At 34.3% G+C, this 25,934-nt stretch overlaps 4 protein-coding genes and 1 long non-coding RNA gene across 5 annotated transcripts; 2 read left to right on the forward strand and 3 right to left on the reverse strand.

Moving 5' to 3' along the window:
- The first annotated feature begins 3,466 nt into the window (after positions 1-3,466).
- On the forward strand, positions 3,467-6,038 carry LOC121263771. The gene is made up of 3 exons (XM_041166840.1): positions 3,467-3,746; positions 4,332-4,770; positions 5,038-6,038. The coding sequence occupies exons 2-3, from the start codon at positions 4,369-4,371 to the stop codon at positions 5,842-5,844; spliced, it is 1,209 nt and encodes a 402-aa protein (XP_041022774.1). The 5' UTR covers positions 3,467-3,746; positions 4,332-4,368; the 3' UTR covers positions 5,845-6,038.
- Positions 6,039-6,753: 715 nt separating this feature from the next.
- On the forward strand, positions 6,754-8,126 carry LOC121263773. Its single transcript, XR_005940341.1, has 2 exons — positions 6,754-7,127; positions 7,617-8,126. It is a non-coding gene; the product is annotated as an uncharacterized LOC121263773 (long non-coding RNA).
- Positions 8,127-8,298: 172 nt separating this feature from the next.
- On the reverse strand, positions 8,299-10,650 carry LOC121263772 (GTP-binding nuclear protein Ran-3-like). The gene is made up of 8 exons (XM_041166841.1): positions 10,506-10,650; positions 10,292-10,361; positions 9,811-9,867; positions 9,525-9,642; positions 9,250-9,339; positions 8,972-9,151; positions 8,778-8,855; positions 8,299-8,622 (listed from the first exon to the last, which is right to left on the reverse strand). Exons 1-8 carry the CDS (start codon positions 10,506-10,508, stop codon positions 8,553-8,555), a joined length of 666 nt encoding a protein of 221 aa, XP_041022775.1. The 5' UTR covers positions 10,509-10,650; the 3' UTR covers positions 8,299-8,552.
- A 448-nt stretch (positions 10,651-11,098) lies between these two features.
- LOC121263774 lies at positions 11,099-14,578 on the reverse strand. The gene is made up of 3 exons (XM_041166842.1): positions 14,425-14,578; positions 12,419-12,916; positions 11,099-11,854 (listed from the first exon to the last, which is right to left on the reverse strand). Exons 1-3 carry the CDS (start codon positions 14,558-14,560, stop codon positions 11,319-11,321), a joined length of 1,170 nt encoding a protein of 389 aa, XP_041022776.1. The 5' UTR covers positions 14,561-14,578; the 3' UTR covers positions 11,099-11,318.
- Positions 14,579-21,170: 6,592 nt separating this feature from the next.
- On the reverse strand, positions 21,171-24,177 carry LOC121263775 (cytochrome b-c1 complex subunit 7-2, mitochondrial). The gene is made up of 4 exons (XM_041166843.1): positions 23,991-24,177; positions 23,745-23,902; positions 22,841-22,888; positions 21,171-21,459 (listed from the first exon to the last, which is right to left on the reverse strand). The coding sequence occupies exons 1-4, from the start codon at positions 24,082-24,084 to the stop codon at positions 21,391-21,393; spliced, it is 369 nt and encodes a 122-aa protein (XP_041022777.1). The 5' UTR covers positions 24,085-24,177; the 3' UTR covers positions 21,171-21,390.
- Between the last annotated feature and the right edge of the window lie 1,757 nt (positions 24,178-25,934).

Here is a 25,934-nt window from a genome sequence, read left to right on the forward strand (position 1 = left end):
GTGATGCATATCACATGTTCATTGATCGATAATAATGGTTAAGAGAAATGGTATTTGTAATTTTAGAGAGTGTAATTTATGTGAATTCTTTTGAAATAAGTGAATAAATTTGGATCCATATAAAATATATATATATATATATATATTTTAATAGTACTCTCCACTTTTCAAGATTGTATATAACATTATCCCATAACATATCTTACAATTTTTTTTACAACTTTTTATATTATTATATTTTAAATTGAGAATATTTTTATAAAACGATCTTATTTTTATAAATTACATTCATGCGTAAGTAGCTCTCTTCGAGAGTTTTACATTAGGAAAATGATAATATGGTCCATAGATTTGTTCTTTCATTTTGACGGTTTATGTATTTAATTTAATTTAATTTTAATTATAATTTTTACTTAAAATTAATAAATTAACATATCTAATATATTAATCATTAAGTAGGTAACTATTAATATATTTTTTTATTTTTAAAAAAATTAAAAATTTTAAAAAATATTAAAAAATATAATTTATAGCAGCCAACAAACCTGGGCAGCATACTAGGCTACTAGCAAGTTAGCAGTGTCATTTCCATTAATATTCCCATCCCAAGCCTAGACCAGACCAGACCAGACAAGCTCCAGCCTTGTCTGAACGATAGTGAAGACATCTGAAGTGTGCTTTTAAGCTCAACGTCTCAGGATTTTGGCTCGTAACCTTCTCTATGTGTGATCCCACTTGAACGATGAGATCTTCAATTACTTATTCTCCATGCCTTACCCACTCCTTCTTAAACCCTAAATCTTTATGCTCACAACCACAATTTCCCAATAAAGCACCCATCTTAGAGCCTCCATCTTTCATGAATCCTAATCCAAACGCCTACTAACTTTCCCACGAAACCTACCACAGAACTAGAAGTTTCCATCAACGCATTTTCCCTACAACCCAAACACGCAGACATCGCCGTATAAATATCTCAAAACTCGGTTGACTCAAACCCATGTGATAAACATCATTTTGAGCCAAAAGAGCAAGCCAAGATTGGCTTTGCAGTACTTCAAAGGGACTGAGAAAAAGCGAGGTTTTGTTAAAAGCATGAATTGCTTTTGTGTTTTATTGCACATTTTAGGGGGGTTCTGCAGACTCATAAAGCCGCTCAAAATTTGTTTAATCAGTGCGTCTCATGTGATTCTGGTCCCACCCTAGGTGTTTTAGTTGATCACTTGGCAGAATGCGCTAAAAGGTTTGCGTTTGGATTAGATCCAAGGGTTTTTAATTGTTTGTTGAATAGTTATTTTAGAGCCAATAGAATAAAAAATGCTATGCTTTTATTCTAGAAGAATGATAGAGTGATATAACTCCTTGGATACCCTATATGAATATTCTTTTGACAACATTGGTACGAAGAAACTTGTTCAATGAAGGGCGAGAGATGCATAATAAGATGGTATTGAAAGGAATTAGCGACGATTGTTATACAGTGCATGTGATGATGCATGCGTGTTTGGAGGAAGGGGAGGCTGGAGCACTAGCATTAGTTTGTCTATATGCATGTTCAAAATCACATCTTTTAGATATTTATTTTGCATCTTTGAACTAAATAATAATAAAATATTATTATTTTTAATTTTTTTCTTAAAATTATTATTTTTTTATATATTTTACAATTAGCACCACGTGCTTAAAAATACAAATCCTATATATTTAAATATGATCAATTTCATATATCAAAATGACCAATTTTATCAATAAATATTAATATGTTCTAAAAAATATTTCGTATCATCAACTAAATACAAATTTCATATATCAAAATTATCTTAATACAAACTGGTCAGTCTTGATTGAATGGTGCTGTAACAATGGGAACATGGAAAAGGCCAACGAGCTTTATACCCAAATGAAAAACAAGGGGATCCTGCCAAGTGTCTTTAACGTGAATTCCTTGATCCATGGATTCTTAAAATCTCGCTCTCTTGAAAATGCATCCCAGTTGTTTGATGAGGCAATCAAATGCGGTATTGCCAATGTGTTCACATATAATAATATTTTGCCACGGTTCTATGAAGAAGGTAAGGTTAATGAGGCTAAAACTGCAGAGAAGGGAATACGGATGTTGCAAACAGTTTATTTTTGGAGATGGTGGAAAATGGCTTAAAACCTAATGTCATCACATGATATTCTGTTTTGATGAATGGGTATTTCAGAAAAAGAGATACTGAACATGCCTTTGATTTGTCTGACCAAATGGCAGGTGCAAATATTGTTCCCACAGACTTCACATTTAACACTATTATCAATGGTTAATGCAAAGTTGGCCGGACATCTGAGGCGAGGGATATGTTTGACTTACAATAGCATCGTGCATGGATTTGTCAAGGAGGGTGCCATCAATTCTGCGTTGGCTGTATACAGAGATGCATGAAAGTGGAGTTAGACACAATGCATTGGTTTAAATATTGGAGTACGTCAAATCTAATCGAGGAAAGTAGTTAGATGGGGATGATAAACGAAATTAGACTGATTAATGTTGGACATCGAAAGCTCCTAGATTTCTCTTTCGACACATGTGGTGCATGATAGCGGGAGATAGTGATGCCCGACGCTTTAATTACAAAGAGATCTTACAAAAATAAATTTATAAATTAACATATACTCATATGATGTGTTAGAATGAATATCTCCTTCTCATTTGTATAATCTTTTTAAGGAATATTTGAAGTCTTGTTCTAAGAGATAACATAACGATCTTGTGAATATATCTGTAGATTTAACCAACAGTGTGTTACAAGACAAGTATACTAGATTATAGCAAATTGTTCATCGAATTATGGTCATTTTCTATTTAAATCATAGAGGAGTTTGAACTATTAGAGAAATGATATTCATAATTTTAGAATGTACAAATCCAACACACTTACTTTAGAAAAAATCAAGTAAATACGAGTCTATAGGAAAAAATTGTTTTTTTTAATAATATATCTCATTATTTTTAGAAAAGGATGCACTGTACTTAAACACCCTAAAACGATACGTGCCATTACTCAATTGTTCACGACGATTTTCATGATAATAATGCATGCGAGAGAATACCATTCTTGAGTGTCAATTTTAGTACGAACACTTCTCAATTCATAAGCATTCTTCCATATTGGGTCTCTTTAGAAGATTCTCATTGAATTGGTCAAATACAAATTTAAATTTTAGTTAATATCACATGAATTTATATTTGCCTGTTCAATTCAAATTCAATCTCTACATTAAATTATCTGTTTTTGTTAAAAAAAAGTTGAAAATTTGAAAGATACATTAAAAAAAATTAATTTATGGCCGTAAAAAAAATGGATCTCCTAGACTTTTAAATTTAATCTATATATTAAATATTAAAATTCGAGAGATACGTGTTGTGATTCATTCAAAATTTCAAAGGGTCTAGATGAATAGGATAACGCTTTAGACGAGTCTGTGTGCACTACGCACCCCTCCTTTTTTATCGTTGAGACTTGAGACTTGAGAGTAGGAGTTAAACTTGGAAAAGAAGTATAAAAAAAACTTGGAAAAGAAGTATAAAAAAATGTTTATTATTTATACCAATTTATTTTTGTTCTAACAAACCCTAGCTATTTTTCCCCCTTCCAACTCACAATCGCAAAACACACAAATCTATCAGAAAGAGAAGCACACAACGATAAAGAGAAAAAGTCTGGATTCTACAGTGATTCATTTTCGTACGATCATCGGGGAAGGTCAGTGAATTCTCTCCTTAATTTTTAGTTCCAGGGTTTCAATTTTTCCTCATAATACTTCTTTATTGTTGTGCTATCTGCATTTTTTGGTATCAATTCAAAGATTCTTTTTTGGAATTTTTCTCTGAAGTTTGATGTCCTCTGCATGCTCTAGAATGAAAATATTAATTAATTTTTTTTTTTGAAAAATTTTGCGGTTATATGTTTTGATTTAATTTTGCTCTATTTATTTAATTTAATAATGCTATCTTGGCCTTGGATTGATACTTGTTAGTTGTTTTTGTACTTTTATTTTTTAAATATATATGGAAACTGATCGTTTTTTTATTAATTTGTGCATGAACTACCACCGTTATGTTTGTATTTTCTTAGTTTATTTTATTCTCAACTGATTTGGGTTTCTTGGATTGTTGGTTCTCTCCAAAACAAAAAAGAGAAGATTACACACAACGCACATATTTGTGGTTGTTCCAATAAATATCGGCATGCTTTTTTATGTTTTTTAATGAAAATTGTATGACTTGTATGTTTGGTGTTCGGAATCACATAAACCATTCGTAACATATGAAATCTTGGGTCGTACAGGTTCTGTAATCTTGAATTCTCAATCAGAATAACAATCATGAGATTCATGAAGGGGAGTAAAGTGGAAGTACTAAGAAAGAAAGAGGCGACTCCTGCTGAATGGGCTTGTGCTAAGATTATTTCAGGCAATGGGCACACTTATAGTGTCGTATTTGAAGGTTCTTGTGGCATGAGAAGTGAGGCACTTGTGGAGAGAGTGCCAAGGAAGGCCATTAGACCCTGTCCTCCTTCTGTGGGAAGTGTGGAGAGTTGTGCAGTTGGAGATATTGTGGAAGTTTTTGATGTTGGTTCTTGGAAAATAGCCATGGTTGTGAAGCCTTTTGGCAGAGATTATTATTTGGCTAGGCTACTGGGGTCTTGTGAGGAGTTCAGAGTTCACAAATCCAACGTTCGGGTGCGTCAGTCTTGGCAAAATAATGAATGGATTGTGATCAGAAAGGTGGGCATCTATTTTGTCTTTCTTTGATATGTTATTATGTTTTGTTTCTTAGTTGAACTTTAGTGAGAACATTTAAAGGTTCTTGCCTTTTACTGGGTCCTGGTATGTTTTATCTTGACTAAAAAATTTTCTCACTTACTTCAGTGTTCATATTCAGATGGTGAATTTCTGTGTAATATTCAATGAAGAGTTTGCACTTTTAATCGAGAAGTGCACCGCCTATCCTTACCCTTGTTTTGACTGATTTTACATTGGCTTTTTTCACAGGGTTTGGAGAGTTGTGATTTGGTGAAATCCAACAAACCATCTAGCTCGTATTGTCATCAGATTACTTCTGGAGTTCCTCAATTCATTTCAAGAAGAAAGATGCAGGCAGGATATAATTGTTTAGCTGCTCAAGACAATACATGCTTTCAAGAGCCTTATACTGTCTCATCTAGGATATTGAAGAGATCTCTCCCTTATTGCTCCTCTAATATTGAACCATATGCCAGAAAAACGAGAGGAATCCAGAAAGAGGGTGAATCCCTCTTGCTGAAAAAGGTAGATGCTGTTGCTTGCCCACGAGTAAATCTGGGTGAAACATACATGCATGCTTCCTGTAATAATGGAACAACTGGATGGTTTGAATTGGAGAGGGGAAATCAGATTGGTTCTATTTTTTGTTTCCATGAAAGAAGTTCAGAACCTAATGATTGTAGTAGTCTTGCATCTTCTGTTGGTAGTTGTAGTGTTGTTAGCAACAGTACAAATGAGTTGTCTGGTCATAATTTATCAGATCCTACTCAAGATGCAGATCCTATTGGTAGTGATGCAGATTCCTTTTATAATTGTGGAGATGAGGAACGAAAATGTCCCCTTTCTATGAAAGAGGATGTACCTGCAAGAATCCATAGATTAGAGTTGCATGCTTATCGCAGCACTCTAGAGGCAATATATGCTTCTGGGCCCTTAAGTTGGGAACACGAAGCTCTATTGACAAATCTCCGCATTTCACTCAACATTTCCAATGATGAACATTTGATGGAGATTAGGAATTTAAAATCAGCTCAAACTAGCATTCATCTTAGTTAACTAACAATCAAGGGATTTTTTTCCTTTAGAATAGGATATTCTACACTTGACAATTTCCTTCTCGTCATTGTAAGAAGCTGGAGGAGTGGTTACATTGTGTAGCTTCTGGTTGATTCAATTTGTAATTTGGAAATCATGTACTAAATACTTTTATACAAAAATGAATTTGTCCAGGCTCATTGTTGTGCTCTTTATTTCATGTTTTATTCTTCATTTACACACACACACACACATTGAATTTTGGGGTGAATTTTTTATATATTTTTCTAAGTGGATGGATTTGTGATATTTAATTATTTTCCAGCAAAGATGTTGATTTTTTAATCATTAGAAAGGTTTGGCTGACATATCTTTTGAGAAGTTTCTTGTTGACCTCTCTATCTGCAGCTCTTGATTATTGAAATCAAGCAATGGGAGTGAAAAGAAAGCTATTTTGTGCTCCTTTGAATAAACATTTTGTTGTATTTAATATGGTATTGCTTGATGCCTTCACCCTTTAGTGCTGGGAGTTCTGTTTCAAGAATTCTATTGATGAAACCCCTACTTTTTCCAGGGCCAAAGTTGGAGGCTTGCATGCCTTGCTTCCAAAGGTCTAAAGATGATGCTGGGTTTTGCTGCCTTTCTCTGGGCTTAAACAATTGTGCAAGCACTTCATCCATGATGTATATGTATGTGTCCGTGTGTGTCTGTGTATAGCAATATGTCATTCCTGCTGTTAATCCCCAATTCCAGGATTGGAAGAAGTTCTATATTAGAACTTCGAGATCAAATATAGTATTTTATTTCCATCTCCAGTGAGTCACTTATTTGTCTGAGACAAGATATCAAAGTGATTTTCCTCCTTTTATGCAATGAATCCTCGGCTTTACTCCATTTCGGGGGGGGGGGGGGGGGGGGGGGGGGGGGGGGGGGGGGGGAGAATGCTTGCTTTCGTCCAGAGCATTGTACAAGTAAATAACCTAAAAAAAAAGCATTCTCCAAGTAAATAGGCACCACCTACCTTAGATGTTGGGCAAGGCAAGTCCCAAGAAGGTATAGGTTGGCTTCCAGCTCCATCTTGGTTGACATCTTTCTCTCCAGGGGTGGAGAGTCCTAGGGCAAACTACTCGCTTTGCTGTGTTGCCCAAACCCAGGGAAGGGCATTTGCTGAGGAGTATGGTTTTGAGGGAGGGAAAGCATGGCTGACAAGCCATCAGTGGCATGGTTGATTTCTGATCTGCTAGGAACCATGGGACCCATATGGTGCCAACTTTTGAAACTTTTGGGAGAACAATCTTGATATGGTAAATCTTCTGATCAAACTTCTAGTTCAGTTCAGATAATGTGTGTATTATTACAGTTTTCTTTTATATTGGCTAAAAGTTTGTCTTTTATCCCTATGGATAAGTTTCTGTTAATTTAACTAATTCCATTATTTCTTCAAAATTGACAACATAATGAGGTCTGGATTTTCCCAGTTTTGGCTTTGTATTTAATATATGATAGTTATGAAGCTACTCTCTAGTGATTGTACAATTCATATAATCTACTTAATTAAATGATAGTGTTTTTGTAGAATGCCTACTTTGTTATCAAGGTCAACTTTGCACCCTTGCGAGTATAGTAACGAGTTAGGACAATCTCAAAGCTCTCTATCAATACCCAACTTCCCTTGTGTTTTCCCTTCTAGGAACTTTCCCCTACTTTCTCATGTTGGATAATGCTAATCAGTAGATTAAACGACCTCTCACTCTGTAGTATTAAAGGGCACAGTGACTTGTATTTATGTGCAGATCTCTGGGCAACCCATCCTTGATAAAGCCTGTCAATGAGCGGAAGGGTTGCTGGGACTCTATCTTACTTAATTGCTGCTCTTCTTCATGTATTATCATAGATTTACTGTCTTTGAGATTTAACGCGAGTGGTGGCTGGGAAATTGAATTTGCAATGTTTCTTAGGCTTTTAAGATCGTTGATGATCGAGGTCAGACTTATCCTGAATTGATTGTTCGAGGAACAGTTGGTTGATTTTGATGGCCACCACGATCGTTCCTCAGGGTGTGGCGATGCTTATGATGAGTATTTTTAGCTGAGGATGGACCGCCTAGGCACACATTTGATGCTAATCTGAGTGATACTGGAGAGCAAACGAATGGTTGTTACTAACTGATGGAAATGAGTATTGATGTTGTAACTTGACGTGCTAATTGATTATTTTTTTTTACGCATCTACGAGCTGATCAACAGCATTATTGTACTCGAAATGGGATGTTATCTCTTACATAAATATGTTTAACCGATTTATTAAAATCTAATTGAATATGTATATCATTTTCGCTACCCGGCTTCCTGTTCTATGCACAATTCCAGTGGAATTTCAAGGACAAGGTCTTGCATGCAGATGCGGTTTTACAAACCCCAGCCACGCCGTTCCAACTTGCCAAAATCAGAGTCTGAAGCATTGTTAAACCAGGCAAAACTGAAAAGTATAGAATCGGGTATGGAGACATAAGAGGTCGTGCCCCAAAGGCAGGAAAAGAAGAAACAAAGCAACAAAAGAAAAAGAAAAAGAAAAATCGGTATAGCCCCACATCCTCAAAATGATGCAACAGCCAAAAATATATGTATGTCAACATACAAATGCCAGCAATTTAGAGAGAGAATACATGGCTCAAGTACTCGCATATATTGGTAAGAAACTCTGCCAAAAACATGAATCCCCCCCCCATTTTACTCGAATGCATCATCATCGTCATCAGGAAGGGGCTGACTAGCGGCAGCAGCAAGCTCATCCTCGTGCCTGTGGGGAAATCACCAACAAAAAGTAAATACAAGGGTTAAGATCCAAACTGATGCGAGAAGAGCAGAAGGGAAGAACTACGTTATCATACTTGATGAGTAATTCATAACTAAACAAGGGCCTACATGAAATTTGCCAAGTCAAAGAGTGTTTACCTTTGCTGTGCAGCCAAGTCAATTTGCACTTCTGGGGGAGCCAAGGCAGGAGATTCAACAAAATGCAGATTAGGATCCCTAAACAAGAAGCATATTTCATCATAATCCTTAAAACGCGTTCTGCAGAATTATCAGCAGGATTGCAAGTAAAGGGGAGTATTTTCTCTATCACTTATCAAGAAATAGGTCTTTACCCTGCAAGTTTCCTAGCAAGGTATAAGAAAGGCTTCTCAAAGTTATAATTGCTCTTGGCTGATATCTCGTAATACTGCAAATTCTTCTTTCGGTGAAATGTAACCTGCTTTGCCTTCACCTGCCTGTTCTTCACATCAACCTTGTTTCCGCAAAGAACAATTGGGATGTTTTCACATACTCTGAAAAACGATACCATATGAAGTGGTGCTGAATCCCGACGATGCCTTAACAAGACATTCAAACCTAACAAGTGACCAGTCATGGTTTCAGAACAGACCTGCAAAGATCGCGGTGCCATGTTGGAACGTTCTTGTATGTCAGGCGGGCAGTAACATCAAACATGATAATTGCACACTGTCCATGAATGCTGCAAAACAAACATGCTTTGTGAAAAGTAAGTTCCAAACTATTATACATGAAACAGAAGTTACAAACATTGAAATACAAAAATTAAAAAGGGTGGCTTAAAGAGGACAATGGTACACCGAGCATGCCCACCACACTTTTAAGAAAAAATAATATTGCCTAAAATTTATTACGAAGGATACTCACTAGTAACCATCTCTAAGACCGCCAAACTTCTCTTGCCCAGCCGTGTCCCAGCAGTAGAAACGGATTTTCCCGCAGTTGGTGAAAAAGTCCAATGGATGGACTTCCACACCAATGGTTGCTGTACACGAGTTGAAAGATCAGTCCCACAAAAACAAAGAAGTTCAAGCAGTTTTTTCCATGAAAGCGATGTCTTGGAGAAAGCAAGGCTTTGACTTTGTAGTCAAAGCAAGGTTTTAATCCTTCCTTACCACCAAGGAAAGAACCCAAAAGATGAAATCAGACTTACGTTCGTATTTCTTCTCAAACTCCCCAGTAAGATGTCTTTTCACAAACGTTGTTTTTCCTGCATTGTTCAAACACTCGAAATTAAATAAGCAAAATCGTCAACAATCCAATATGACTTCCAAAACAACAACGAAATCAAAGGTAACTGATTTATCACATACAAACCCAACTGCACGAGATGGAAATGACAGAAAAAAATTTAAACCTAAAGAACTATGAGTTATTATATACGATCAAAAATGGGCAAGGTTGCTTTTTAATTTTTGTTCTACCATAAAGATCTGTTCTTTGGAATGTTTTCAATTGAGAATTATATAATGAAAATGGTAAAGAAAGGGAATAAAACCCTAGATAAAAGAGACTATATTAGCAAAACATACACAGCTTAGTCAAAGTAAATATTTTTTTTCTATCTCACAATCCTAAATTTCCCCGACAACCAGTCAGATCTTGAAGGAAAGAATCCATTAAAGGAAATTTACCGGTTCCACCATCGCCAACAATTACAAGCTTGAAGCTCGGATAATCGACGGTCTGCTGGTTTGGCAAAGCCTGAAACGCAAAAGCAAAAGATCAAATACCCCAAAAAACTCAGAATCAAAATGGCAAACAACTGCAACATGAAACGAAGACGAAAATCAAATAAAAGAAAAGAAAAGGGATATTTTTCGAGAAATCACGAAAGCAGAGCTATACCATTTTTTTCCCTCTTTCCGCTGTGAGTAATGGCCCTCTCTGTGGCACAAATCATTTTCATTTTATATCTACAATGTACAAGAGGAGCTGGCTAGTACCTCCCCGGTAGCTTCAGGCTGACGCAGTTCTCTGGGCCGTCCGATTTGAGTCTTTTGAGCGATTAATATATCATGCTCGCGTGGGGCCGACCGATCCAATATTTGGTCCTGGGCTTGGTGATCAAGGTCCGGTCCATTCGGTTAACATAGGCTTATATGATATAATTTAATAAAGTATTTATTAAATTTAAAAAATAAGTTTAATAAAATATTTATATGATATAATTTAATTCAAAACATAAATTTTAAAATTTTAATTTTAATAATTGAATTCTATTATTTAAATAATGCATATGGTATGTTACATACAGAGAGAATATAACAACAAAGCTCTTAAAAAATATTAAAAAAAATTTTGTTACGAGGCCTAGATTAGTAACATCCAGGAGGCAGCCCTGATCATTTTTTTTTTTTATATGTACTCGGGTAATTCATATGTAATAAATATCCATTTTTTCCATTTATTTTGCTAAAGTACATGCATGGCTGTCAATATAATCAAACTAATACATTATATTAATATATCGATCGTTACATAATTCAGTATATATATATATATATATATATATAAATATATAATTTTTCAATTTCGAATTGTACTCTAAACCCATACTAAAACCCATTAATGCTTCCTTGATTACAAACAAAATTACTCAGTAGTTTGACCAAATTAAGATACAAATATACCCATCCATATGCATGCATGCAAGCTGCCTCACATCCGCCGAGGGTTACGCATACTGAGAAGCTTCAAATCATCGACAATAGGGCCACAAAGTGAAGAAAAGTCATCGCTTCTCATGGTGTAAAATGTGCTGAGGAACATTATACGTGTTCGTGGAGACACAGCCACAAACTTGAGCACAGCACGCTTATATCCGCCTTTGCCCTTAGATTCATAAGGCACTTTCACAGTGTCCTTGCCTGCAAATGCCTCAACGATCATAGACCCTTCACAGGAATTGCTGGCATCTCCCACCGCAAAAGAGAGGGTGTATGTTTTTCCAGGAATCGTCCTGACTACTTGGGCAATAGCACTTTCTTTTCCGGCCACAAGCTCTACTGCTCGTTTGCCTTGTGGCACTGAGAAATGGTCCGAGTCTATGTACTTGACTGCTTTGAGAGACTCCACCATCCAACCTGGCAGTGGAGAATGGTCGTCCTCGATGTTTGGTGGGATTAGGACTCCCCAAGACGTGTTGGGGAAAATATATGGTCCCTCTTCGAAATCCGGATTCTTCAATATGTTTTCTGCACAGTTACATGATTAATGTTAAAACAAGTCAGGTAATCAGAATTTAGCATGCTTCTGAAGAAAACCCAGAGGGAAATAAATGGCATCCAGTAGACATGCTAGAGGTTCAGTACTATATGGTGTATATCATGAGTGTCTATCCCTGCAGAGAACAGGGGCGTAAATGTTTGGTAGATTTGCAGGCTCTCATTAACTCAGTGTTTCTTGCTGCTATCTACGACAATACAGATGACGCCGAACGTTTTAACCAAAGAGGTAGGACGTGGACGTCAGGTAAAAAAAAAAAAGTAGTCCTATCGCTGCTAAACTGGGTACCTAACTGCATGGTCATCTTGCCCAAAATAGAAGCACGTAAAATAAGCCAAATCCCATGGAAAATTGACTCATGTCATGTGATTGATTTTTTTTTTTTTAATTTCTGATAAAAAACACTTACAATTAAGAGAAATATAGGCTAAATTCCAGGACATTGAATGTGCTCGATCGTGGCCTGATAATGTGGGTGTGTGTCTGCGCAAAATCATTGATCATGTCAATGTTAAAAATTAAGTATGACTTACTGTTGGTGAGTCTTGGAGGATATAAAGCTCTAATGGCAATGGAATCAATAAGAGGGCCACATGCCGGATCCTCTTCCCTTCCCGGATTATGAATGAGAATCTCCGCGACGTCACGCTCGGCTTGGAATGCCCACGCATACGAGTCCCACCCATTACTGCTATATAGAGTTTGCATCGGTAGCACGCCCCAGTCCGGCGCTACGGACACGTTCAACCGCTCCTCTTGAGCACAGGTGCGGGCTGCACTGAACGTAAGCGAATAGTATAAACCCTTAACCACTTTCATGCTTTGCTTGATTGACGCCTCGTTCCCAAGCCTAACAGCAAAGGCTCCCTCTGGCACCACCAGCAACATATCCCCTTGCTTTTGCCCCGATTTTATGTACTCCACAAACCCTGAAATCTCCCACTTCGGTATGGCGTAGCGCCCCACCACTACAGTACCCTTCAAGTTGGCAGGCCTCGGGCCGAACTCGAAGTTGCCATTTGGTAATAATCCTGCATTTTCAAGTTTGAAGTGAAAGGTACAAAATAAAGCTCTGATAAAATAAACCATTAGAAATATGATATTTCTTCTCTTCAAATATGATATTAAACTCTAATAAAATAAACCATTAAAAAAGGTCCTGAGTATAAATGTGAATAGTAATTTATATATAACATATAATAAATAATTTAATTTTTTAAAATTTTAAAATAAAAATAATATTAAAAAATAATATTTTATTCAATTTTAAATAAAACACGACGTGTAACTAAATGAGACTTACCCATTAACATAATTTTTATGGTATTATATTTTTAAATATATTAATTTATAATTTTCTTTTTTTTTACAAAGATGTCTTACTAACTAAAACATTTCTAACTAAAAATAGCCTTCAAGTTTATTAACACCAGCACCAACTTATTCCGGTCACCTTGGAGTCGTACGTAGTGCATACAAATTAACGTTAATGCAACGACGACAAAACTGAGTTGTTTTCCTTTCCTTTCCTTATGGTAAGCTGCAAATAAATTTCGTGGATAGTAATATTAAATGTATTTATAAAAAATTTACTTACATTGAAAATTATAAAACTTAAATTTAAAAAATAAACTAATAAAACAAATAATACGATAAAAATAATGAAATTTAAAATTTAAAATTTAAATTTAAAAAATGAACTAATAAAAATAAATATTATAAATAAATAAAAAATAATTTATCCACAACATTTTATACAGTTGAAGGAGAAGTATTTTTATAAAATTATATTTTTTTTTATAAGATATTTTATAAAAATATTCTTTATTTAATATATTATTATATAATATATTATGGTATATTATTACTCTAAATAAAAATATAACATGCACACAAACCAATTCATGTGCTGTGTTTTCTGGCCAGCCTGAAAAAGTGATCCCACATGGGGCAATCGCAACCTTCCAAACTCATTACTGACAAAGCAAGTGGGCCGACTGACAAAAAGCCTCTTTAACGAAGGATAGCTTTCTTGGATGTCAGAAGATTCAGAATCAAATACGTATGCTGTCAACTCAAATCAATGTGCAACAGAAAATAATGCAGAAGCATGTTATTACTGGAGAGACAAAACCTCTGACACTATCAACTAAACCCTGACAAAGATCAGATACACATTAATTCCTCCGAATATTAGGCCCTCGGAATAATGCCTGAAACTCTTTCGCCGCTCACTTCAAACTTTCAGGTTTCAAACACCCGGCCAGTAGATCATGACCATGCTAAAATTTCGAAACTCGAAGTAATTGCCATCTGATCTACCGGTCCTTGATCGCAGCTTAGAAATGAACTACGTTAAGGATGAAACTAACACAAACAATATCGATCTGATCACAGTATGCATGAGACCCACTACTTCGGAGCAGAAGGAATAAAAAACTAGTCCCAAATCTCAAATTTCAAGGATTAACACTTTTGAAAAAAATGAAAATTTATACGTATTTGATATATACGTTGGGTACGTGCATAAAAGACTCACCATCTGTGAAGGAAAATGCGATGCTGCCAGTTGCACGCAATAGCAGTAGCACCGACAGAAAGGCGATCCTTCCCATGGTGAAAGCTCTCTGCAAATTTTGGAGACTGGGGTTGGAATCGATGGGGGGAGAAAGCATTGAGCAGAGAAATGGGTAAGCATGGCTACTCTTTATATGCATGACATGTTACCAAATAACTCTCGGTTTGTAAAACAATCTCAAGATTGCCATTACTCGAGCCCCGTATAGAATGACGGATTTACGCTTTTCTTTAGATCGAGATCGGACGGTCGGACCCATGGTTGTATGTTCCAGCGAGGGCAATGTTAGGTATGGTGTCAAGATATGCAACTCTTAAGATAAAATAGTAAAGTTTATTATTAAAATACAATTTTTTTATATAGTTTTTATATTTATTATATTTTTAAAAAATTTAACACTTATACATTCTAAAATTATAAATATTATTTTTCTTTTTAACAATGAATTAAAGACAAATTTTGACTTATTTTATTTTACACATTTATTGTATATATTAATAAGATTGAAAAATTAAGGAAAAATTCAATTTATTTATTTATTTTTACTTAAAACAATCTTATCTATTTATTGCATAAAATAAAATACAGTAATATTTTAACACGATGGAAACCAAACTCGAAGACAAAAGCACGACATTACTTTTGGTCCGAGGTTGTTAAAGGGCATCTTGATCATTAAATAATTGTCGTTCAAATTTAATTAAGACCACCTCAAAAATATTTTCAATACCATTTATCCATCCAAATTCCAAGGTATATCCATCCTTCTGTACTGTCAGTTTAGATCATGTGAAAAAAGCCAGATGTCACATTTCGAAGAAGTATACGATTCACCCTTTACTAAATATATGGTATTTGAATTGTGTGTATATATATATATATATTTTTTTTTTTTTTTGTGGAACTTAGCAGCTGAGGCTTAAGCCGCCCAATAAACATACGAACTAATGCGACCTTCAAGAAACATACCACCGAAAACGTGGGCCGAAGATTGAGGATGGTGGACCCAGAGGGCCCAGAAAGTGAAGGTGGGACAATGGGGCAATACTGAAAATCTAATGTCCAATACGTCTGGCTCTGGGCTTTCAACCATAAGATCAGATGCATGTTGGCCTTTTAAAGCCTTGTTAGCTCTTCTTCGTCCTTATTCACGTGGACACCCGAGCTTCCGCGAGGGACCTAATTAAATGGAGTGGTAACCAACTGTATGCTTTTTAAAATAGTAATTTTACTCATCATTTTAATTCATATTATCTTATCTTCATCTCATGATGTGATATTAGATAATTAAAAATTATTTATTATATGTCACTTGTGAATTTATCATTTAATATCACATTATGAGATGATGAGAAGATAATTTGAATTGGAATGATGTGTATAATTTTTTTTTAAATATAAATGCTTTAATTATTAAGAGATTCTATAAAAATAAATTTATAAATTAAGACAGCTTGATCGATGTGGTATGTTAGATTATAAAACTATTTTTTTATTGTAAAGTATATATAACGTACGTATTATATGAAGTTGTGTCAGTTTATGAATTTAATTTTGTAAAATCTTTTTGTGAGTGTAGTTTCTTTTTGAAATGATATTTTCGAAGTTACTACACAGACATATATGATGAATTTGTTTCATGCATCATACTTGTATTATAATTAGAAAGTCTTTGATTATGAACGCGTGAAAACCTCGCCATATCAAAAGATCTTATATATCAAAAATTGCTATTTATATAAATAATTTTAGAATTTTATTTACAGTCCCTATTTAAAGATTGTATGTACAAACTCTTTATTAAATGAGAAAAAAGTATCATTTTATGAGGTATATTTTTATAATTTTAACAAATTTTAAAGATAAAATTGTCTATACTTGTATTGCAGTTCTCAAATAGAGACTGTACGTAACATTGCTCATAATTTTAATATTATGATATTTTATAATAAAATGAAAGCACTCCAATATCTATAATTTGATAGTACATAATAATTATGACAAAATGTCTTCTTATAATATTTATAAGAAGTTACAAATTAAAATAAAATAAAATATTAATATCAAGAACGAAATAATACAAGTTAAAAAAAGTTATTTAATTGTGAAATATAATTAACATTGAGAAACGGCGTCGTCGAGTGATAATTGGGTTGAGGGCCTGAGGCTACGAGCCTACGAGTTTCTCTTTTATGGGTTTGATGGATGGAAAGATACGAGCCGACTGATCATGTGCTTAAAAGTTAAATGGGACAATGTAATACGGCGGCCGGACAATCCATTTGCTCGCATTAATTAAATGTTGTTGTCTCGACGTAACAACATGCATTAGTACTCATTAGTCAATCCATGATCAATCCCTTTCGTTAGAAGTTCAGTGATGGAACGTTAAACTTGCATTTGAAGATGAGTTTAATTATTGTAGTTTAATGATTGTAACGCTAGATACAGTTTAAGTTGAGTTTTGGTGCTGTGGTGATTTTAAATCATTTGTAAATAATAATATTTTATGAGTCTTATTGATTTGTGTTTGAATATATAAAATATGTTGAGATATGCATTTGATTGTATTAAATAAATAAATATATGCTTAACTTTTTATGAAGAGTTAAAAAATTAGTGGGACCTAACAATGATTGGTTTGAGATGGGTTTGACACCCAAACATTAAAGTGTTCAAGTCTCACGTATTCTCTTTTTTAAAAAAAATGGAGTGCACCATTAAAAAATAAAATAATTCTACATACAACCGTGAAGTGCATAAACGCCGCGGTAATCGCTTTAAAAAAGAGTGGGGTCTATTATTAAAAAATTAATTTTTTTCATGTGGATCCCATATTTTATTCACTTTTTTTTCAAAACAATAATGCAACGGTTATACAATTTACGGTTGTAAATATATTTTATCTTAAAAATAACTTTTTTTATATAAATTTCAGATTATCATCTTTTATCAAAGAGAGTTTCCGAAATTTATACACTACTAATATCATTTCTCTTAATTATAAATTGCACAAATATATTTGATTGATGCATCTCATGATCTCCATTCCTCCCATTCGTGCATACAATTAGTACTTGACAAAGACAACAAGAAATGAAAGCCTTGATCAATTATTTCAAGCTCCTAATACTTCTTATATTTTATCCCACTCGTGTTGGTTGCCAAATCAATTCACGAGGACTGCCATAATATTCATATATAGAGTACTGAAGCTCTTCACGGGCACTCCATGGATACAAGGACAAAGATCATCACTGACAATAAATCGATCGATCGATATACTGTCTATATCCTCATTTAATTCCATAAAGCAACTCCACGTGTGAAATAAATCTTCAATCAGACTGCAGATTGAGGTGGTTGCTTTCAACTAGCATTACATTGATGCAATCCAATTCTCTCGATCATTCAAAAAAGGACGTCCTAACAACTGACAATATTGCCACGTCAGAGCTATTAGTTTCGAAAATTGATCCAGAATAGAAAATAAAGAAAAAGATTATCCATATTTGTTTTGAGTTTCAACCAAAATGATATAATTTTTCTTTGGTCCTTAATTCCATTAAATATGATGATCCATGTCAGTACCAGGTTATCGGCTAGCTGCAGAAGACGTGCAAGCATGGCGAATCAATTGCATGCAGTCAATTTTAAGGTTCGTGAGTTATGCATGCACCATACAACCGGTGACAGATACCATTATATATATATATATTTATATATTTATATACTTACTATCATGTAAATTTGTGAAAATCAACAATCGATAAAGACTCTTAATTACTATTAGAAAACTATTTATTTGTGGTCAGTTATTTCTTATAAAAATAATTATTTTATTTTAAAGCGAATCATAAATAATCATTTTATGACTATTTTATTGTAAATAGTCATTTTTATCGTAAATAATCTATCACAAATACTCGTTATATAATTAATTAATGCCGATCGAAAGCAAACTGATCATCATGATTTAGCTAGCTAGCTAGGATCAAATTAAGCATGATGTGAAAGATACTTGGACATCAAGCTGAACTAAGTTAAAAAATTCAAGCGTTTTTCAGTGTTTTCTTATTGTAATTAAGGTGGAAAATTGGCATCATTAATATAAAAATTTTACTATCTGATCATCTACCAGTTCGAGCAGTAGTGAATCCCCCCAAGCAAGGGGATATTATTGCTGCCTGCATTGTCCTCAAGTTCCCTAGCTCTTTTTGGCTTGTCTTGCATGTACGTAGCAGCAGATATGGTCAATCAACTCTGGAAACTCATCAGCTCAAAAAAAAAAAAAACCTCTGGAAACTCATCAGAACTTCATACTAATCTCTCTCTCTCCACATTTTTTTTTTTTTTTAAGGTTTTTGGGTACCATGCAGTCAGATTTTTCCCGGCCAAGACAAAGAGATAGGGGTCTTTACTTTTTGAGAAATGCTATGCTCGCCGTTGGGGCTCCCGTTAGTAATTTTTTATTTTCTTTTAATTTATTTTTTTACTTCATGATTAAGTAAATATTTTTTAATAAAATTGTAAATTTTTGTATTTTTTAAAAAATATTTAAAAATATTAAAAAATTCACGTAAAAAAATATAAAACAATAAAAAAACACTAAATGCATTAGTAGGAGCCCCAGCGGTGGGCATAGACCCACCCTTACTTTTTAGTAATAAAATATCCCAAGAGACAAAAAGGAGGATGGCTTATAATTGCTACAATACTCCTTCATTAAAATGTGGGACTGGGTATCACATGGAATGTCCAAGGTTAGATAAAATTCCACGAGGCATATGCATCCTAATCCTGATCAAGTACTCTACAGTAGTATGATGAGATATACTAGGGCTGAAATCACTTTGCGCCAATTTCTGGTCATTCCCATAAAAAAAAAGGAAATTTAATTCAAGCTCATTGTCCTTTTTGGTGCTTTTAGGTCCTCCATTATGCATGGACTACGCATGTCCTTCCTATTTGGCAAACACGTACAAATTTAAGATCTACCTCGAAATAAAAAGAGCAAGAAGAAGAAGAAGACGACGACGAAGAAGAAAATATGTATATTAAGACAAAGTACCGTCATGATACTCGGAAGAATCCGAGTAAAAACTTTGGAAACAATTAGCTCTTTTTCCATTGACACCATTTTATTTTTGGATCTCCTTATTAAGTTATCGTCATTATTATTTTTCCTTTAATTTTTTCTAAACGGAGGTCATTATCACGAGAAATTATTTGTACAAGTCTCAAATAAATAAATCTTGTGCAATTTATTTGTAAAAAAAACATATTCTTTTTAGTGTGACCTACTATTTTATAAAGAGATACATGAAATTTATCTATTTGAAATTTGTACCTAACATTATTTCTATATTGATTGACAATCTTGTCAATTCGTTGGCACTAGTCCTTAGGTCACCGTTGTTTCAGACACTACCAAAAGTACCCAATCATTCTTTTTTATAAAGAGATACATGAAATTTATCTATTTGAAATTTGTACGTAACATTATTTCTATACTGATTGTCAATCTTGTCAATTCGTTGGCACTAGTCCTTAGGTCACCGTTGTTTCAGACACAACCAAAAGTACTCAATCGTTCATGGACCACTCTCGTCCACTCTTTATTATTCTTAGTAGAGATTGGAAATGAAACAACCATGTCTCTAGCATTTAAAAGGTTGGTACTCGTACAAAATGGACAATCAGAGCCACTGGCAGATGCACACATCACATGTATTGATGAGAAACATATATAGCATTGCATGATTGAGGGAGATCGAATTCGAAGCTTGTGGACATTAATTTGTTTGGTGGATAAGAACTTCGAATAATTGCACCTTACTGTGAAAGATGCATGCATGCTATAATTCACAAAACTGCTGTGTATTTGGCAAGCATTGTTCGAGCTGACAAATTTTTCCAGAAATCAGGCTGTGTCTGACAGCAACCTCAAGCTCCAAACTATATTAACGAGTTGTCTACTTCACAAACACACACAATCAGATTTTCACCGAGTCATTTACCATTAATAAAGAGAGAAAAATAAAATGGCCCAATGGCTCAAGCTCAACGACCGAACTTCGCCCGAGCGAGCGAGAGAGATTCGAGATCAGAGGACAGAGCGTGTGAAGCAGAGATTCAACGTTATCGATATTTAGCAGATTTAAATACCGTAAGCTGCTCATAGATATCTTGGCCTTAGAATTGCTTATTTTAACTATATCTCTGCAATCATCGATCCTTGTGTAAAACAACGAGACAAAATTATCGGACTATCAATCTCTTACAAGAAATGACACGTCACGGGGAAAAATCTGAAACAATTGGGACATCGCACCTACCCTTCAAGAAGTCGGGCTTTATTTTCTATCTTCATAATCCATATGGAGTGAATATTAATAAATAATTAAATAAAAAAAAGAACGAGGAAAACAACCCAGACCACAATTATTGATAGATCGAGCATAGAAAAACAAGATCACAGCTAAAAACTCTTCAAGACACAGCAAATTACCAATGGACAGGGTGAAGAATCAATGGGAAAAAAATCAACCATTTTTTTTTCTTTTTTTCAAACATATAATAAACATGACTGGCGACAATAAACACCTAAATTCAAATCCTTACTTTCAGGATCGGCATCCTTTAATTCATTGAAGGCACCCAGTTTACATTTGAAACAAGTTTTAAGTATTCAAAACATTACAAAATAAGTTAAAAGTAGCGTTTAACTTGATTATTTGAAATAAAGAGGTTCGCCAGTACACGAGAACCAACATGCGATACCATCCAAATACCAAGACTTTGGAAATCAAATTCTGAAAGAGACATAATGTATCTCCGCTCTACAATGAAAAAAATTTACCACAAGTACCAACATAATATCATTGGACTTCCACCCCAGCATAGTGATGTGAGAGACTTGGATGCTTAAGGAAAGGTACGCTGGTAGAGAGGCAAAGCTCCCAGGGCCTCACGTTCTGCGTTCTCCCTTTTAACCTACAAAACATAGGCAAACCATTTGATCACACATTTGGAACCTATCATTGCTTTTTAGAATTGTTTGACACAGTGGTTAAACACTTTAACTGGAAACTTTCTGATTGAGTATACTACCATCTAGCCAAACCATTTCATTGTTTTGTTCATAGTCTCAGAGAGTAAGAAACTCTTATTAAGAAGTAATGTTCTTTTATTATTTGTTCACTCAATCTTACAAGCAACACATACAAATATAGCATATAATTAGGATATAAGGCCCCTACAAGGCCTGCACTAAACATATTTCAAGATACCCAACAGACATTCGATATTCCACATTTTCCACAATGTGTGTTTTCAATCAAGTTGGTTTTCCAGTGTGTCTGACGCTTTGATGAAATCGCACTGCAACAATGAGTGCAGTATCATGGTGCTGGTACAGTCTCCTCTATATCAGCATCTTTGAGCACTATTTTTTTTCCTGGGCTTTTTTAGTACAAGCTTGTAAGCATGGACCATGCCCTCATATTTGAATAACGTCAATCTGAAGTTTGAAGATAGCCATTGTAGGATATAATACTTTATCACAAGCATACTGGCACATATTTCTTCGCATAAACTGCCATTTTATGTTCTAACACATCCTCCTTTCATCATAGGTGAACCCCCCTGAACACATTATTTTTTTGTCTAGGTATCCAGCATTGCCTATAGTGGTACGTTGCAAGTGCAAGATACTTAAGTTGACAATGAATTTTACAGGGAAATTCTCTTTTGATCAATAAAAAATTTGACACCTATATATTGGTAAAAACCACATTGTCAAAAGAAGTTATGCCCATCCAGTACATATTTAATCCAATACCTTATTCTATTTTCCATTGAAAATTTGAAACAAATAACACATTATCTAGACCTGGACAAACATAAATCATAAGAAAATACTAGGTGCTTTGAATAGATGCATCAAGGAACAATGCCAAAGCCAATAAGAGTGGTCCCATTGAGGTTTATGATAGGGGAAAAATGAAGAGAGGACAAACTTACAGGTTGAAAGTTGTGAAGGGGCAATAAGTCATAACCAATGAACAAAAGAGGCAATAATAAACATCAGAATTCTTGACTCCCTGGTTCTAACATTTTTGGAAAAAGTTATTCTTCTTATTTTCTAGCTTGCTAAGGTTCAAACCTATCCCCAACTCCACTTGTTACAATGCAGAAAGAATCACGTTATGAGGATGCTTTTTTATAACTAAGAATATAAATCACGTAATATGGATGTTACGGATGTTACTTATCAAAGAGACAAAAGGATGCTGTCATCCCACCAAAGGAGGGTGCCGTTGATAAGCACAGAATGTTTCGTATGCGTGCGTGCAAGTTATCTCAAACCACTTACAAGGGCTAGCATTTCTTGAAGGTAGCTCCTGAATGGTGTTTGCACTGCCTGCAAAAGATTTTTAAACAATAACTCAAAAAGGGCCATAGGGGAATTTGCTTCATACTTAACATGTTGCAAATAGATTCACATCAGAAAATTTTCAGGAGAAGACTCATGATACTTATCCCTTTTTTCCTTTCGAAAGTGAGAGAAAAAACTATGGGGATACAATAACTAATACTTGTGTGACCTAATTTAATACCCAAACCAAGGTGGACGTTAAAACTTATAGCTTGAACTTATGTATCAAGAGCTTTATTGGCCAATAAAAATTAAAACCAAAATGCAGCAAACAACACTAGCATATCTAGTGAGTCAGCTCACAAATCCTAGAATGAATATATTGAAGTCGACAAAAAGAGGTTTCCATAGAACAGAAACACACCAAAGTAATACTTGGTAGATGATTATAATTGCATGTAGTGAGTAACAAATAAAAATCAGCAATAAGATTAGAATGCCTTGTATTAAGCATTTGACCATCTCGGTCCCAACACGAGAAATTAATTATATTTTTCCTGGAATAAACCAATTCTTATGTTAGGAAGCTTGTTTTGAGCGCCTCTAGCATGAATTAAATTTCTAAAAGCCGATCCCATAAAGTAAAATAAATTGGGGAGCAGAGCAAGAACTAAAGAATACGACAGGTTCAATTTTATTTTCTCGCGTTTCCTCGGTCACCAAACAGAAAAAAATACTAATAAAAATTCTTATTTTTGATCGGAAATACTAATTAAAAGATTTCTCCTGGCCTTTTTAGCACGGATTAGTCGGGACTCACACCCGGTTCCGATTAAAAAAACTAATCAAAAAAAGTTAAACAAAAAGATAAAAGAGAGAAAAAATAATGGCGAAAGAAAACCTGAAGGCCCTCGGGGAGGTACTCGTGCTTCATGGAGAGGTCCATGGCGCGCTTGAGTCGCTGATTGCGGGCGTCCACTATCTCCCTGGGCAGCCGATTCAGGGCCTCCTTCACATCCAGATCGTAGTACGGATCGTACAGATCGTCGTACCGAAGTCCTATATATCATTTCAAATCACACAAAATTCAATCATATACGTATTGAGGAATGGACTGGAAAATTAGGGTTTCGGAAAAGAGGTGGACCGTATCTGCGGAGGCGATTGGAGATGGTTTTCATGTGCAGAGCTGCGAGCCAGTTCTTCTTTGGGTCCAGAAATGACCGCAGAAACGAAGACATGTTTCCGTCTCCTCTCTCTGACTCTAGTTCTCGTTCGGAATGTGCGATCGGAATTTTCTGGAAGACTCGTCCGCTCCAGGAGCAAGATATTCAGAGCCGAAATTTTAAAATTAAAAAAAAAAAAAAAAAAAAAGTAGGCTAGGCTGGGTTGTCCAGTCCACGGTCAAGACAGGCCCAGCCCATTACCAATTCATTGGGCTCTGTTTACTTCTGATCCAGTGAATGCTTGGATTTTGATCCTCAGAATTTGGCTCGTGGCAATTTCTAAAACAAGTAAAAAACACAAAAAAAAAAAGAGAGAGAGGGAAAAAGGATCACACGCACAAATTCAATACAGAGACAATAAATCGAGGGTCTAGATTTACTTAAAAGATAATTGATTCACGTGCGGTTTGAATAGTAAGTTGAGATAAGATGAGTTGAGATGAAAATTGAATAAAATATTGTTATAATATTATTTTTAATATTATTATTATTTTATAATTTGAAAAAAATAGGTTGTTTGTTATATTTTGTGCAAAAATTTTAAAAAATTATAATGATTAGATAACATGAAATGAGATACTTTTTGTATCCAAATTATTAACGTCATGTTTTGCATGCCTTTGAACCAAGTTTTGGTAACTCAGGTTTTTATAACTTTTGGCCTGCAAAATATAAGAAATAAGGTAACTATGAGAGAGAGGTCTTAGGGCTGGAGAGTCTCTGATGTCAAAGTTAACTATTGAAAGTTTGTAAATAAGTGATACAATCTAAGGATCATAGAGTTTTATCGTACCTAAAATTTGCTATTTATACTATAAGTTTGGGGAACAGATCGTGTATGCTCTCATTGAGTCAATGTCCTTTGTACTATTCATTTTGTCAAAACCCTTTAATGCGGTGTGACTCTGCGATGGCGTCATTAATATAGCGTGTAGCTTAGATAATGATGTCATTAATGCAGCGTGGTTCTCCAACTTCTCTTATCCCACTAGCGTTCTCAGTGGTCCGTTATGCCTCTATTGTCAAATGATTGAAGGTCCCTTATACATTGCGCCCACTATACAAATAAGCACTTAAGAGCCTGACGCTATTTGAGAGATCTACAAGTTGCATCTAGAGGAGCCTACTTATGGGTCATGTTGGAGACTCTGCCTATTTTGGGCTGAGCCTTTAGTTCTTATGCCCTTAGTTGTCATTCTCAAACCTACGTAGATAGAGGAGAGAAAAATCCTCTTATACGAACCAACCTCAAAGGCAAAAAGGTAATGATATTTGCAATTCTCTACGTGAAAGTCTCGATTTTTTTTTAAATTAGAATTTATGTAAGAAAATATCTTTTTAATAATAATTCTATATTTTTTAGGACTGCACAAAAGTTTTGACTTATTAGAGCACTCTCAATGAATTAGCTAAACATAAAGTATATTTTTTATGAATGTAAGATAAATTTAACTTTTGACTATTCTATTTACATAAATCTCCATATTGAAATAACCATTTTTTCATTATATGATAATAAAATAATATAAGATGAATTTAACTTTAGTTATTCACATCAAATCTCAATATTAGATGATCTATTTATTCATTATATAATAATAAGTAATTAATAATTTAAAAAATATTTTAATTTTTTTAATCATGAATTTATTTTATTTTATCATATTTAACTATTCATAATATTATATATTAATCAGTAATTATATTCTAATTATATTTTTTCAATCGTCATTTAAAAGGAAGAGAGATAATTAATATAAAATATATTTGATGTATAAATAGTTACTTTCAAATTTAAAAATTATTTTAATAATGACTGTAGCAATAACTAATCTATTATAAAGCTATTTTATATTTTAATAACT

This window comes from Juglans microcarpa x Juglans regia, chromosome 4S, assembly GCF_004785595.1.
Source record: "Juglans microcarpa x Juglans regia isolate MS1-56 chromosome 4S, Jm3101_v1.0, whole genome shotgun sequence".
NCBI classification, from domain to species: Eukaryota; Viridiplantae; Streptophyta; class Magnoliopsida; order Fagales; family Juglandaceae; genus Juglans; species Juglans microcarpa x Juglans regia.